The sequence below is a fragment of the Chrysemys picta genome, chromosome 22 (assembly GCF_011386835.1).
Source record: "Chrysemys picta bellii isolate R12L10 chromosome 22, ASM1138683v2, whole genome shotgun sequence".
Lineage (NCBI taxonomy): Eukaryota > Metazoa > Chordata > Testudines > Emydidae > Chrysemys > Chrysemys picta.
This window is the reverse complement of record NC_088812.1, coordinates 1,877,659-1,891,891: the sequence shown is the minus strand read 5'-3', so window position 1 is coordinate 1,891,891 and position 14,233 is coordinate 1,877,659. Positions and strand designations below refer to the sequence as shown.

The window sequence follows — 14,233 nt, the reverse complement described above, 5'->3', positions numbered from 1 at the left end:
GTTACGGCTCGGCACTGCCACGCAGCAACAACGCTTCTGCTGCAAATTAGACCCGTCCCGTTATAACACAGGCATAGTAAGTACGTGGCACTTCTAGAACGCTTTCCATCTCAGGGCGAAAGCAGTGCCTTCTGCTTACCTTCCAACAGCTGCCATCTAAAACCCAGACAAACGCAACACCGTACCTCCAGAGCATCTGCTCTTGCATCAAACTCCCCCCCCTTGCTGCATCCCTGGTAACTTTCACGTTGTCCTTTAACTCGGCTGCTGCTGGAGATCTCCTGACCTACCTGGTTGAGCAGCTCTGGCCTAGAAAGCAAGTGGGAGGAGTTACGTCCCCCATGCAGAGAACCAACATGCATTTCCCTTCCTTTCCTCCAAGACAGCCCTGGCGCCTGCAGTCCTCTCCCTGCCCCAGAACAGAGAGAACACAGGCCGGGCAGTGTGAGCTTCCCCCAGCCACAGTGCCCCTGCCAATGTGCCCCAGTCCTGTCCTGGAGAAGAGAGGAGAGGGCAGGGGCCGCGGCCTTAGTTAGCTTTCGAGCTGGTCATCATCCTTTCGCAGAGACCGTCTCCAACGAGCACACGAGAGCTGAATAGGGCAGGCACCTGCATGCACACACTCCGGCTTAGCGGAGGCAGCAGCAGAAGAGTACTCACACTCGGATTCAGATCCTTCCTCTTCTCCTTCCTCCTCCTCCTCACTCTCCTCACCTTCACTGTCTTCCTCTTTCTCAATTTTCTGCCTCACGCTGGTGAAGACGGATTGCAGCACTATCGAGTCTTCGTAGATCTAGAGGAAGAAGCCACAGCGGCCTGGGTGAGTCGGCTTCTGGAGAGAGCTGGGGCTCCCCACAGCCATTCCCTGCTCGAGGCGCCAGAGCCTTGGCCTGTGTCACACCACGCGACGCCTGCTTAATCTAACTGCTGCCAGCTCACACCAAAGCCTGGGTATTAAGCGTTCGCCATGCTTAGGAATAATCCAGCGTTAACCACATCAGCTTTTATTAGGAAGGAAGGGCTGGCCATCTTGCCATCTAACTGGCTGGCAGGATTTAATGGGATTCTCTAAAAAGGGGTCGAGAGAGGGAGAGTCACTGCCCCGGCCTGAGCCCGGGCAGCGGGGAGGGAGGCGCCTTACCAGAGAGCCTTCCAGATTAAAGGTTTGTGCGTTCTGACACAGCAGCATGACGTCCTTCTCCAGGTCATTCAGGCTGCGGTACTTGTGGTTGCGGATGCGTTCCTGAGAAAGGGGCAAAGGTCAGAGTCACCTCACACATGGCCAGCGATTCAACTGCTCCCTTGCTGGCTTCCACATCACCTCGAACGGCCTCGCAATTAGCACCTGCCAAGCGCACGGCTCCAGCAAGCTCAAGGAAGACCACACCCCCCAGTAGGCTGTCTGCCCCTTGGGGCTTTGTTCCCAGCCCTCCCCAATGCACTAGCCCAGCTGTGCCATGTAAATACAGGCAGCCTCTGGCAACCCTCAGTCAACAGCCTGCAATAGGCAGTGCTGTTCCCAGCCCACTGCACCATCTTACACAGTCAGGTGAGTGGCTGTCGTCACAGCCAGCTGCAGTGGCCAGATAACTGGGATCATGAAGGAAAGCTCCCCCCCCACAATTCTGTATTTGGCACACAGCATTGCACCACCAAGAAAGAGGTCTACACCCTACAGGCGCCACAAGCCACAGACGCAGCCAGGTGGGGCCCCGTGGGACAGGCTTTGTGAGAACAGGTATGGCCAGCAGAGAGAAGGTGCTTGGCCAATGCGGATCTGCAGGTGTGGAGGTATGAGCAGGGGAAGGAGACGCAGGGAGCAGTCGGGACAAGCTTGGGTGGAGCCCAGAGCCAGGAGGGAGGAGGGTGGGAGCAGCATTGGGCACAGTTCTGGAGGTGTCACTGAGAAGGTGGAGGGAGGAACATAAGGGCAGAGTGCCAAGAATCACAGGACTGGAAGGGACCTCGAGAGGCATCTAGTCCAGTCTCCTGCACTCAAGGCAGGACTAAGTACTGTCTAGACCATCCCTGACAGGTGTTTGTCTAACCTGCTTTTAGGAGGAGGGTGTTTGCACTTTCTTCCTGGGCTGTGTTTTTTTATAAAACTGCCTAGAATCTGGCTCCCAGACTCAGGCCCCAGTTCCGTGCATGCCTCTCGGCCTCCATTTTCATTTTCCTCTGCACCGGTCAATGCTGGGGGAGGGTGAAACACCTCGCTTAACGAGGCATGACAGTGGTGAGGCCAGGATATGAACGGATAGAGAACAGAAAGCCGAATGTTTCCATTAGCTGCCCAGCCCACCAAGGGTTAACTGATGCTAGCCCCACAGGACTCCAGTTCGGTGGGTAGAAGGATGCAGCGGTTTTCCTGGGGGGACTGGAGACAAGTCTGGCTCGAGGGAGGAGGGGATTGCTGGGCAGCACGAGGAGTGGCTGGACGCCCAGCTCCTGGAACACACCAGTAAGTGCAGGGAGAGAGTTAGCGGGTCCCAGCAGGCCAGCCCATCTCTCGAGGGGGCTGGCCCAAAGCGCCTGGCAGCCCAGCTGTCCAACTACAAGACCTGACTAGAGGAGTCCTTGCTCTGTAGAGCTAAAGGCAGGAGAGGGCTCGAGGCAGAGCTTCACGACACAGCGGGGTGGCGTCTGGATAGCTCTCCGAAGGCTTTCAATGGTGGAGAACAGCAGCACTTGGTAAGGGTGATTTGGCTGATCCCAGCTTAAGGGTTGGCCCAGGAACAAGCAAAGATGGAGGAGTGGAGACCAGGGAACAGGTGGGCGTCCAGGGAGCGACCAGGGTAGAGACACAGGGAGGGAGTTGGGCTGGGCCTAGAGGAGAGAACAGGTAGTGGCAGGACAGCAATGGTAGTGCCACAGGACAGGAAGAGGGCCGGGCTGGGCTGTTTCGGATGCACCGAGCTGCATTAAATCACGGTGAAGACACAAATCAAGGATGTGAAGTAAGGGTGCTGCATGGCGCCACACGCATCCACTGAGGGCGGGCAGGGTTACCTTTATTTTTTTGAAATCCACTGGCTTGCGGATGAGCTCGTAGTACTCCGGGAGCTCTTTGCGAGAAGGCAGCTGGATGAAGACTTCGCTAAGCTGGCGTCCACTACTACTACAAAACAAGGAAGAAATACAAGCTCAAAGACAGAGTCAATCCCCCTCTCTTCTCCCCTGAGCAGCAGCTCCCAGCCTGCCATGCAGAACTGCCACGCAGACAAAAGTCACAAGACACTCTTCCACCATGCAGGAGAACGTCCTTCCTTTACCATGGAGGCCTGCTCAGTGCCGAAGGACGGACCATCGAATATGCTAGCCAAGAAGCTGGCAGGGTTACTGTGTTGCCTATTGGTCACTACAGCAAGAGCCTGGCAGCACTTTCATTACAACTCTCGGAAAGCTGGCCCAAGTCACTTGACCTCTTTCTAAGCGGCACAAAATCCAGTGGTTCATTACAGTACGGGGAGGAAAAGCAGCGGTCTGGTTGGAATCAGGCAGGGAAAAACCTGGATGTCTCTTAAAAGGCTCCTAAGACATGGGGCGGGGAAAGCAGTCTGCACCAGAGCTTCTAAGCGAAGCAGGCATCAACTCCACTATGCCTCTTCCAGGATGTGCTCTAAGGCGCTGGCCAGTCACGATGGTTCAAAACTCACTTAGCATGTTGAGCTGAGCCATTTAATACTTCCCTCGATCCAGGGAACTTTTCCAGGCTCTGAGTCAATTAATCAAAAGTAGAGGGTAGAAAAACTATTTGTTCACTGGCCAAATAAAAGAGCCTAGAAAATCCCACAGGGAAGAGTTTGATCTTTTCACACAGACCACGTGTTTAACTTCTGCTCTGTACTGCCGAGGCCTGAATCGCAACCCTCTGTTAGAAAACAGTAATACTGGCAACTCCCTACGCGCTAGCCAGAAGAGCGCTGCAGGGCCACCAGTGCTATCCAGCCGTGCCCCAGCCGTCGTGCAATCAGTAGCGCACGGCACACAACAGCAGGGCTGTCACTGTGCTTGACCAGAAGCTTCCAACAGCATGCCGCTTCGCAGACGTGCGCCACGAGGACATTTCAAGCTAAGATGGAAGATCCTAAGAAGGACCTAGCAGATCAGCTGATCGCTGGAGAGAAATGGGACAGGAGCTGGATTTGTCAGTTGTTGCAGTTTGCCTGCGAGGCAGGGCACAAACTGGGTGGAATGAGGCAATTACAGCCTGACTCCCAAAGTTTACACAACCTGCATCCTGGTCCACCCTCCTTTCATTGCCTTAACTGCAGGACGCAATCTCTGCTCGTTTTACACAGCAGCCTACAGAAAACCCACAGACGAGACATTCCCTGGCAGATGAATTAGAAACTGCCAGGACTCTGTGAACTTCGTCTTCAGAGTGCTTTGCAGACGTCAGCCACTCCCTGGGAGGCAAGTAAGAAGGACTCCCATTTGAGAGATGGGGAATAAGACAGAGAAGTGCCGTGGGTTCATGCCATGACTGCCCAGGCAGGGACTAGGAGTTGGGTGTTCCTCCCCCCACGTTTGTGTGCACTGGTGGTTAAAAAGACAGAAAAGCAGACCCTAGGCAGGAGTATCGAGGAGAGTGCCCCTCCCTTGCTTCTCTTACCTGTCCTTGTATTTAATCACAGCATCCACGATCTTCTTCATTTTTTTGGTGAGGTTGGGGGGGTTTGGGGAGAGCTTTTCGGCGGGAGGCCTGCCGCGCTTTTTCTGCTTTTTGCTATCATCGTCTTTGTCCCGGCTGCGGGTGCTGGTAGTCGGGGTGGCAGAGCCAACGTCAACATCTCGCTTGCGTTTGCGGGAAGATTTCTTCTGACGAACCTCCTCCTCGATCTCCTCCAGCGTGCCCTCCTCTATAGCCTACGGAGGGGAGCAACAGAGCAGCCGCTAGCACTGAGACTGCTGGGCAAAGGTGCAAAGAAAGGGCAAGGGAGCTGCCTGTGGAACGCTAAGCACTGCCATTTATATGAAGCTTTTAATTTGCTGCACTAGTGACCAGAGCGGCCTGCCCAGTGGGGCTGGGGCTGGATGGGCTGCCCCTTGCTTGCGGACAGACCTCCTCCCTACCTGAGACGTTAGTTCCGGCTGTTACAGAAAAGGGGTTCTCAGACTTTTTCATACGGTGACCCCCTTCTCCAGATTGGGACCCCTTCCAATTTACCCATATGGGAAAGGCCCCTGGGTTGGCAACGCATGCTAATGCTCTAGCATTTTTTGGAAGTGATAATGGGCTAAAGCATCTCTGCTCTGCTGAGTGCATTTGAACCACGCGCATGGTTTGGGGCTTTTCCTCTCAAGAACGGAAGGCCGCTACAGACCTGCCTTCCGCTCGTTACACCCAGCTGATCAGACTGTCTCTAACTGCCCTCTGTTTAAATTCAAAGCCGGAAAATGCCCCAGACGTAGGGGAGATTTTTAGGTGAACACGGAGGTATTTTAAGATGAAGAATGTAGCTGCTGGAAGGATACTGGAGGAAAGCAGCGGGTGTCTCAAGGGTTAACCTCCACAGAAGGCAGAGGGGTATTTCTGTTCTCTACAGCTAAATCATCATCTCTAGCTTCCTGCCCAAGAAAAGCTCTTAAGATCCCATTAATGTTAATTCTTGAGCTGCTGCGGCCTCCCTCTCCCTGCTGCTTATAAACATCCCCTTCAGCAGCACCAACCTTGCGGCTGCCTAGAATCCGGCAGGCACTCGGCTGCCCATCAAGCGCATTCCGCCCGGGAGGCTCGACAGCTGTTAAAGTAGCAGTCAGCCATGGCGTGGCTTCAATTGTGTAAACCCCTCTAGAGCCCTGCGATGGGGTGAGGTGAGTTTTTCAAATACCCAGCACCAGCATCAGATGGCGAAAGAGAAACGGATGTTTGGTAATAAGCGAATGGGTCGCTAATTTCATGCATCAATATGCCCAATTCATGCTACCCAAATCTCCACTACGGGTTCTGAGCAAGAGGCAATTTTCCTCGAGTTGGTAATGATGGATGCTGGGGGATTCAGCCACACGTCCAAAGCTGGCTTATTTTACGCTACGCACCATCCGAGTCTCCAGTACTGGGTATTTTCTTTAGCACATAGACAAAAACACAGTAGAAGCATAGATTTGAGAAGGCCATTGGAGAACGATGCTGTACCATGTATACCTTGAGCCACTGCTTCTCGGTAAGCGAGTCACTGTAGTCCACCTCCTTACGGTGACGTGACCCTCGCCCAAACATCTTCTCCTCCTCCTCCTCACAGGTGAGCCTCTCCACCTCAGCATCATCCTTAATAATCCAGGATGGCAGCTCGTCCTCTTCCATTAGACGTGGCTTTCGCTTTGGATTGCGTGCTTCCTCCCGCCTGCGGTCCAGGTCCATGCGCTAAAATAAGAGGGGTTTGTGGGGGGACCGCTGGCACAGCGACAGGGGGTCTGTGGCCATTGCCTGAACGCATCTATCGGGGGGTTAGCTGGCCCATTTAGCGCTGGTTAGTCGAGGCAGGTCATCTCTACAGCAGACGTTGTGGGTCATGCAGCTGACCCCAGATGGACCAGGACGTGACTGATCTCGGCTTTGGAAATATCGAACTGGCCCAGGCATCCAGCAGGTACCAAGGAGCAAGGAATGCTGCAGTGCAGTGTGTGCAGCCTCCGGGAAGGGGTGCTCTCTGGTGACTCTTGGTCACGCGGGAGCCATGCCAGTTGGCTCCAGAGGAGTGCTGTTCTGCCATCTTTGAGTGCAAGGCCCTTGGGAAGCTTTGCAGGGGGAGGGATACAGCAGGAATGCAGTGTTTGTGGAGTCTAAGGGGTTTAACAATTATTTAAATACCTACTGATTCATTACAGCTCAACAAATGCATCAGGTTAAGCGCGGCGTGAGCATATTAGCCGGCATAAGACTGACCACTCTGAAGAACAAGGTACTAGAAGAGATCACTGAAACTGGAGACAGACAAGAGCTATTACTGGGGGTCATCTCGGCCAGCTGTCTTCGCTGAAGTTGGATTGTCCCTACGGTGCAGTGTTAGTGTGCGGTTATCGCTTCCATCAGCGTTACTAGCCCATCACCCGATTATCGACTTATCCAGGCTCACAGGAGCCTAGAGTGTCTGATGTGGGGCAGACATGGGCAAACCCACTCCTCCACCCGCGTGTATCGACATTAAGAGTACTGCTGAAGGAGTGACATTTTCTAAAGGAGTCTTTTGTGCTCTCTGAGTCACACAGAACATTCTATAGATCTCCTAGATGAATAAATATTTTGCCTGTCCTACTGCCTTTCATCTGAAGATCTCAATGCACTTTACCAACATACTTTAGTAGCACGGTACGGTAAGTATTTTCCCCCATTACATCTAGGGTCAGCCAAGAACAACAAAGGCAGGGGCAGAACCTGCTCAAACTTTTAGACCTTGCTCCCCTCCCAGAGCTAGGAATAGAACCCAGGAGCCCTGACTCAGGCCCCACTGCTCTAACCACTAGACCCCAAGTCCTTACTCAAGTCAATGTTTGTTCAAACATAACAAGTTCAACTCTATCAGAAATGCCATTGCCTGTGTTACCCGGAAGAGAGAGAGGGGCTCAGTTCTCTTCCATGGCCTCTGCCACGCTCACCATAAAAAGGTCAAATTCCTCTTCATGACGGGCAATCATCTGGTTGACCGTTTCATCGTCGGGAACTTCATCTTCTTCCTGCAAGATTTCAAACGCCTGGCTTAACGGCGAGAGAAGCCGCCGCGGCGGTTCACGTGCTGGGAACCGAACACCGAACATCGCTACCATCCGACGCCTGTTCGGCTGCCCGTGTGAAATGACTTTTGGTGGTCTCAGTCCAGGGTCTAGTGGACAGGTATCCACATTGCAAGAGACCGCCAGCAGAGCTGGCCCCTTTGGTGGCAGTCTGGGCAGGGAGGCCAAGGATTGAATGGGCATGGAGACTGAACTGCCCCTCTCACCTTTAGAGGTGGCTCCTCCAAGTCAGGGTTCAGGCACAGGGTTGAGGCAGTGTGGGGGAAACTTGCACTGCCACTGCCGCTGCCCGTGCTGTATCTGTTCTGTGGATAAATAGAGGACTTCAGTCTCCAGGGCTGTCAATCCGGCACCTTTCACCGACACTACAATTCACTTCAAAAGAGAAACAAGTGTTCATGCTCTTTCCTTCCAGCCCACATGCCCTTGGCCTTGGGGACACAGAGCCACGGAGCAAAAGCCAGCCACGCGTTCACCATTCATGCTCTGGAGTAGCAGGGAGGGTGACCTGCACCGCCCCTTACCTCATCCTGCTCCTCGTGCTCTAGGATAGCCTGGAGGAAAGCCCTCCGCTCGTGGCTGGAGGATTTCTGGTCGAACATGCCGGCCTGGATGACCTTCTGATCAACGTTTAGCTTGTACTTGGCTGCAGCCAGGATCTTCTCCTCCACGCTGTTCACGGTGCAGAGGCGGAGCACACGCACCTCGTTCTGCTGCCCAATACGATGCGCTCGGTCCTGGGCCTGCAAATCCTGAAGAGGGGAGCACGTTGTTTGCAGAGTAATTTAAACCTCACTCCTTCCCAGGTAAATATTTGAGCCTTTAAATACATCACGGGAAAAGTATACATGCCTCTCAGAGCTACCTGGAGGACCTCAACAACCCCAGAGGATTCCGTTACATCCGCTGGGGAAGTTTAATTAATCGAAGCAGTTCGTTTTGCTGACTGCTCTTGTACTTGGCGATTCAATGCACATTAGAAAAAATAGGCCACTGTGCCTAGCTATTACAGCAAACTCTTCTACTTCGCCTCCCAGGCCTCACCCTCCCTGACGGAACGGAGTGTCTACACGAGGATTCTTACTGGCTCTGGTGAACCACAGGGTAACGTGGAATAAGAGGATAGCAGTGGGCTGCCGTGTCTTTATACGACATTTGGCGTGGGTGGGATGGGGGATCTTTAACCTCAGTCACTACCAGTGCTAACTGTTAATCATGTTGATTAGCATTGTTAGCAATGATCATTATGCATCAGCCACAAGAGGATCTCCCGCTGTATGCCAGCCCACCCTGCCTGTCGGAGCTGACACAGCTGGGAGACAGGCAAAAGAGAAAAAAACATGTTCTTTACTCTGCTTAACTAACGAATAGCAGAGAAAACATGGGAACCTTGCTAAGACCAGCATCTCGAGTGAAAGCCTTCAAGACAGTCTGAGGATGAATTCCAGCTGCTCACCGGTTAAAAGCCAGCTTGCTACATCCTCGTTGCTATTTTAACCAAAGTTAAGAACACACCCTACAGTGTAGACGCATTCTTAGATCCTTGTGTGCCTGTAACGCTGGTTTAACCGCCTCCCAGTTCATCCAAGCCCTAGGAGAGGAACACGCTAGTCCTTCCTCTTGCTATTTGGGGAACGCGAGACTCGTGTCCCACGTACACACAGAGAGACAGCCACGCCCAACCCCGTACTGGGATCCCCACCAATTCAGGAGCGTTTTTTACCTGGTGCGGATTCCAGTCACTGTCAAAAATAATCACAGTATCTGCAGACTGTAAGTTCAGTCCCAGCCCTCCGGCTCGAGTGCTCAGCAGGAAAATGAAATATTCAGAGCCGGGCTCGTTGAAGGTCTTCAGCAGCATGCCGCGGTCTTCAGCTTTAGTGGTTCCTAGAAGCCCAGGGAGAAGAGAGGGGTCACCATTTTCCTCCCCTGCAAAGTTTTCTATTTAACATGGACTCAGGACTCCACAGAGCAAAGAGGGGTTCCAGCTTGCTCAGAAAGCGTTGAGCACCTGCACCCGCTGAAAACCAGATCCATTGGAGGTGGCTCAAGTCGGGCACTCCTAATATTGTAGCACCCAAAATCAGTAGTCATGACAACAAATTGAGGTGTGTGTGTGTGTGTGTGTCAAGTGGGAAAGCCCTTTGGGATCTTCCAGGATATAAAATGTAACATAAGGTGATCAATGTATCAAAGATAGCAGGTTACAAACATCCAAGAAGAAGTTGTTGATGCTGGGTGAAATGCCAAGAGACAACACAAGGCCTATGCGCCATGTCAGCCTACAGAACAGGGCTCTTCCTGGAGGCGACTTTCACCAACTTAAAGGAGGTGGAAAGCGGTAAATGGATTAGCCCGTGAACCACCTCCCTAAACTAACCTTACAAGAAAAAAAAGTGTCAAGTATGTGCAACCCTGTTAATCCTTTTTCCCCAGTCAAAGGTTAAAGGAGAAACATGTCCAGGAGCAAGTGTGCAATGACAACACTGCAACAGTGTAATCCCACCAGCTTCACCAAGAGTTAGTACATGATGCAATTGTTACGATAGTTCCCTGGGTTCGTTTCATGCATGTTTCCCACGTGTGCTGCTAAACACACGGCATGGAAAGGAGCACTGGAAGGAGGTTCGTTATCTACACATGCAGGGTTTGACCTACTGAGGTCACCAAAGCAGAGCATTCAGGAGGGAATTGCAGGTCTCTCTGGTACCAGCTACACTCACCATCCAGCCGGAGGTATTTGAAGCCGCGGTATGCAAAGTAGTCTTCCATGATGGTCATGAGCGAGGTCATCTGGCAGAACAGCAGCACCTTGTGGTTGGTGGCTCGTAGTTTGGGAAGAATCCGGTCCAGGAGCTCGAATTTGCCAGATGCTCGGTACAGGTCTAGTCTAGTTCACAATAGAGGATTGGAAATAGGTGAGAATCCGATGCTAAAAAAAGGCATCGTCCTTGCATGCAAATGAGAACTACCAGTGCTTGTTACATTAATACACTGACCTAATCCAAGTAATTCTTCATTGATAAACCACGCCACACTTAAACTACAAATACCCTCCTTTGTAAAGCTCAAAAGCATTCAACTTACCCCTGTACAATACCTCCAGTGAAACCTAAGTGCTCTGAAAAGGATTCCTGCAACCAAAAACAGAAACACTGTCACACTGATTGCACCAAACTCTTCTATACAAACACAAGTGTCCAACAAATCCACCAAACTCTTGGAATTGCCCTAATGGAAAACTGATCCTCAGGTCAAATAGGTCTAATCGTCTTCTGCTTTCGTATGGCTTGGGTGGATAGCAACAAGTGTATATCTAGGTTTGAGAGCCAGCACATGGTGGCCGGAGCAAGCTGGTGAATGTCCTTCAGGCCCCCGGCAAAGGAACAAAGGGGACACTCAGATACAATGTGCTCTAGCTTGGTGACCACAGTTGCATGCAGGTGTTTGCCTCATTTTCCATTTAAAGAGGGTTTGTCCAAGTCTCCCGTGTGATGCCCTGATGCGATTCAATCTGCACCAGTCTTTCCAACATCAAATCAAAACCAGTGGTTCCTGCAGAGTCAACGACGAGCTGTTTGTTTAGAGCGGTCGAAACGCTCCATGTGACTCTCCATGGAGCCTCAGCGTTGCAGTTGGTGTAAGGTTGATTCGGTCCTTAGAGGGTTGTGGGATTTTAATCTCGTCTTTAGCGGGTTCTGCAGGTCATCATGCAGCGGGATCCCTGCGTTTGCATTGACATGGTTGAGAAAGCGAGATGTCTGAGGAGCTCTTCTAATCTGCAGAGCCTGGATGTGCGATAGGACCGGGAGCCAGTGGTCTGAAGTCGATTGGAGCGTCCCGACACTATGCGCGTAGCATTATTAAGTTGAATGTCAAGGAGTTTAGCATGACGGCTGTCAGACCACACTGGTGCACAGCATTTAGCTGCACAATATACCAAGGCAATTGTTGCGGTTCGTTGGGTCCATGGACTGGAGCCCCATGATGTTCTGGGCAATTTTCTGACAAGTGTGACGCAAGACCAGATGTTCTCGAGGTGTTGTTGAAAAGTCAAACTCTGGTCCAGTGTAACACCAACATGCTTTGGGATAGCCTTGTGGCTGACACTCTCACCGCAGAATTGTGCATCGAGTTTGGTATCAGCCATTTTATCGTTCGGCTGGAAAGCGGTTTAATTATAAATGGCAATAGGTTAATTCATAAGCTATTCAATGGCTGTAGGAAGGCCTGGAAAGAACGTGTAGGAACAAAGTAATTGTAAAGCATCTGTCTGGGGTCACTTGAGGTGCAGATGATCCCAAGGAGTGAGTTGGAGCACGGATTCACTAGTGGAACACTTGTTTTGTTGTCTCTGAGGAGAGACTGCATCCACAGGGATCAGCCTGACAATGAGCCTTGATTTTGCCATTTTTAATTGATATCACTTCATTGAACACTCCATGTCTGAATAGGTTTAAACCAACATTGGATGCTACAGGGGAACATTTTAAGATGAGACACAGAAACACTACACAGTGCTGCCCTGAAAATTTACCCTGCAGCGTCCAACAGCTTAGTTCACATAGTACCCATTTTACAGAAAGGCTGATCAATGCACTATGGCGCCTAGATCCTCAGAGGAGCCGGGGGGGACGGAAAGCTCAGTGGTTTGAGCATTGGCCTGCTAAACCCAGGGTTGTGAGTTCAATCCTTGAGGGGGCCATTTAGGGATCTGGGGCAAAAATCTGTCTGGGGATTGGTCCTGCTTTGAGCAGGGAGTTGGACTAGATACCTCCTGAGGTCCCTTCCAACCCTGATAGTCTATGATTCTATGAACACGGATACAAAAAGTACTACATTACCTCTATGTGCTGAAACATGTACGGATGGTTACAGATCTTCCTCAGCTGCATGATGGTGTTCATCAGGGTTTTTGTACCACCTTTGCCCTGTGTGAAGAAGACACAAAATTACAAATATGTCCACGCAGACACAAGCTGTGCAAGGGAACGCAGAGGATCTGCTCCACCCCCCCACTGCAGTCATGGCATCCTACACTCTTGGCAAAAAACCTGAAATCTCACATGAGAGAAAGCAGATGGGTGCAGCTGAGGACAAAGGTGAAATTATTCAGAGGCCGATCACATTAGCTTTAGTAGCTAACGACGTGTGCAGAACACTGAAGACCGTGAGCGGCTGTTAGAGCATGGATGGGACACGGGATGCACCTTCACTCAGTTTTCAAAAGTGAATGTCACACAGATCTAGTAGCAAAGCTGCCACTTTAGGAGGGGGACCCAATTAAGGACTCCAAAACCTCCTCCATACACTAGCAAGGCCAATTCCCCCAGCCCCACTGCCGTGAAAGCTGCCCAGGATCCACCACCCTTTTGGGCAGTCTTGGGAGAGGCATGCACAGGTTTAGGTCCTGGCTACGTGGAGGAAGCTCGCACTGCCTCTGCTCCCGCTGTATCCATTCTGCGCATTGGGGCTTTAAGGCCATGTCTGCGCTATGGTGGCATAACGATACTGCTTTAACCCCGCAGTGTAGACAGACAACAGTGACAGAAGGGGTTTTCTGTTGCTGTAGGAGCTCCACCTCCCCGAGCGATGGTAGCTACGCTGACTGATGCTGCGTCTACACCAGGGGCTAGGTTAGCACAGCGACGGCGCTCCGAGGTGTGGATTTTTCACATCCCTGAGCACCGCAGCTATGTCGACCTAAGCTGTCTCTCTAGACCAGGCCTCAGTTTCCAGGGAGTCAGTGCCAAATGCATTAAGGGGATTTCCTAATGCACAAAGAGCAGATAGGCACCTATGAAAGCAAAGGGGTTTTGGATGCTTAACTACACAAAAATGTCCCCCTCAAACTGTAGCAGCAACGTGACTGGCAGACAGCGTGGGAAAAAAATCCAGTCGGGAAACAGGCCCCTGCATGTGAAATGCTCCTCGGCCCTGCTGCATGTAAATGCCGGGAGAGTAAGTAACAAATCAGGGCCCTATTGCCACACCTTTTTATCCTTCTCCGAGCCATCGGTGAGCAGCACGCCCTTGGCCTGCATGTGTCTATACAGCACCCTCTGTAATGCTGACATGTCACACTTGATCACATACTCCACCTGGAAAGCAGAGGAGAGTTTAACTTCACAAACAAGAGTAACCAACCCACCGTGATTCTCTGCATGCTCCCAAAACATCTCACTCCTATACCCCCCGTCACTGGCTTGTAGCCCTGCAAACCCCCCCCCCCCCCCTTTGCTGTACTGCTCCGAGCTCTCTGCCAACCACTGGACTGGGACTTATTTCCCAACCAATTAGCACTATTCTCAAGCTGGCCAGAGTGCTGACGAGACACTCTTTAACCACAGGACTCGGTGTGGTGTCTTTATGATGCTGCTGACCCCAGAAGCGGCAGACTGGGCATACAAGTCACTCCTGTGGAGCTGTGGGGCACGAACAGCCATCACTATTCTCCCATCTTCCCCACTTTGAGCCCTATCACCTCAGCGCTAGGGAG

At 51.8% G+C, this 14,233-nt stretch overlaps 1 protein-coding gene across 18 annotated transcripts in view; it reads right to left on the bottom strand.

Moving 5' to 3' along the window:
* Window positions 1-14,233, bottom strand: part of SMARCA4 (SWI/SNF related, matrix associated, actin dependent regulator of chromatin, subfamily a, member 4) — a 77,021-nt gene that overhangs the window by 1,252 nt on the left and 61,536 nt on the right. For 6 of the 18 annotated variants that reach the window (XM_042844398.2, XM_065575699.1, XM_042844397.2 and 3 more), the window contains 13 exons: window positions 13,728-13,835; window positions 12,579-12,665; window positions 10,822-10,868; window positions 10,458-10,624; window positions 9,458-9,621; window positions 8,259-8,486; window positions 7,941-8,039; window positions 7,600-7,677; window positions 6,140-6,367; window positions 4,616-4,869; window positions 3,010-3,118; window positions 1,142-1,243; window positions 661-793 (listed from right to left, as the gene is read on the bottom strand). In XM_042844398.2, coding sequence (XP_042700332.1) covers window positions 661-793; window positions 1,142-1,243; window positions 3,010-3,118; window positions 4,616-4,869; window positions 6,140-6,367; window positions 7,600-7,677; window positions 7,941-8,039; window positions 8,259-8,486; window positions 9,458-9,621; window positions 10,458-10,624; window positions 10,822-10,868; window positions 12,579-12,665; window positions 13,728-13,835 — 1,804 coding nt within the window. The remainder of the gene's footprint in view (window positions 1-660; window positions 794-1,141; window positions 1,244-3,009; window positions 3,119-4,615; window positions 4,870-6,139; window positions 6,368-7,599; window positions 7,678-7,940; window positions 8,040-8,258; window positions 8,487-9,457; window positions 9,622-10,457; window positions 10,625-10,821; window positions 10,869-12,578; window positions 12,666-13,727; window positions 13,836-14,233) is intronic. The other 12 variants (XM_024111903.3, XM_065575700.1, XM_024111905.3 and 9 more) reach the window with 8 other exon arrangements.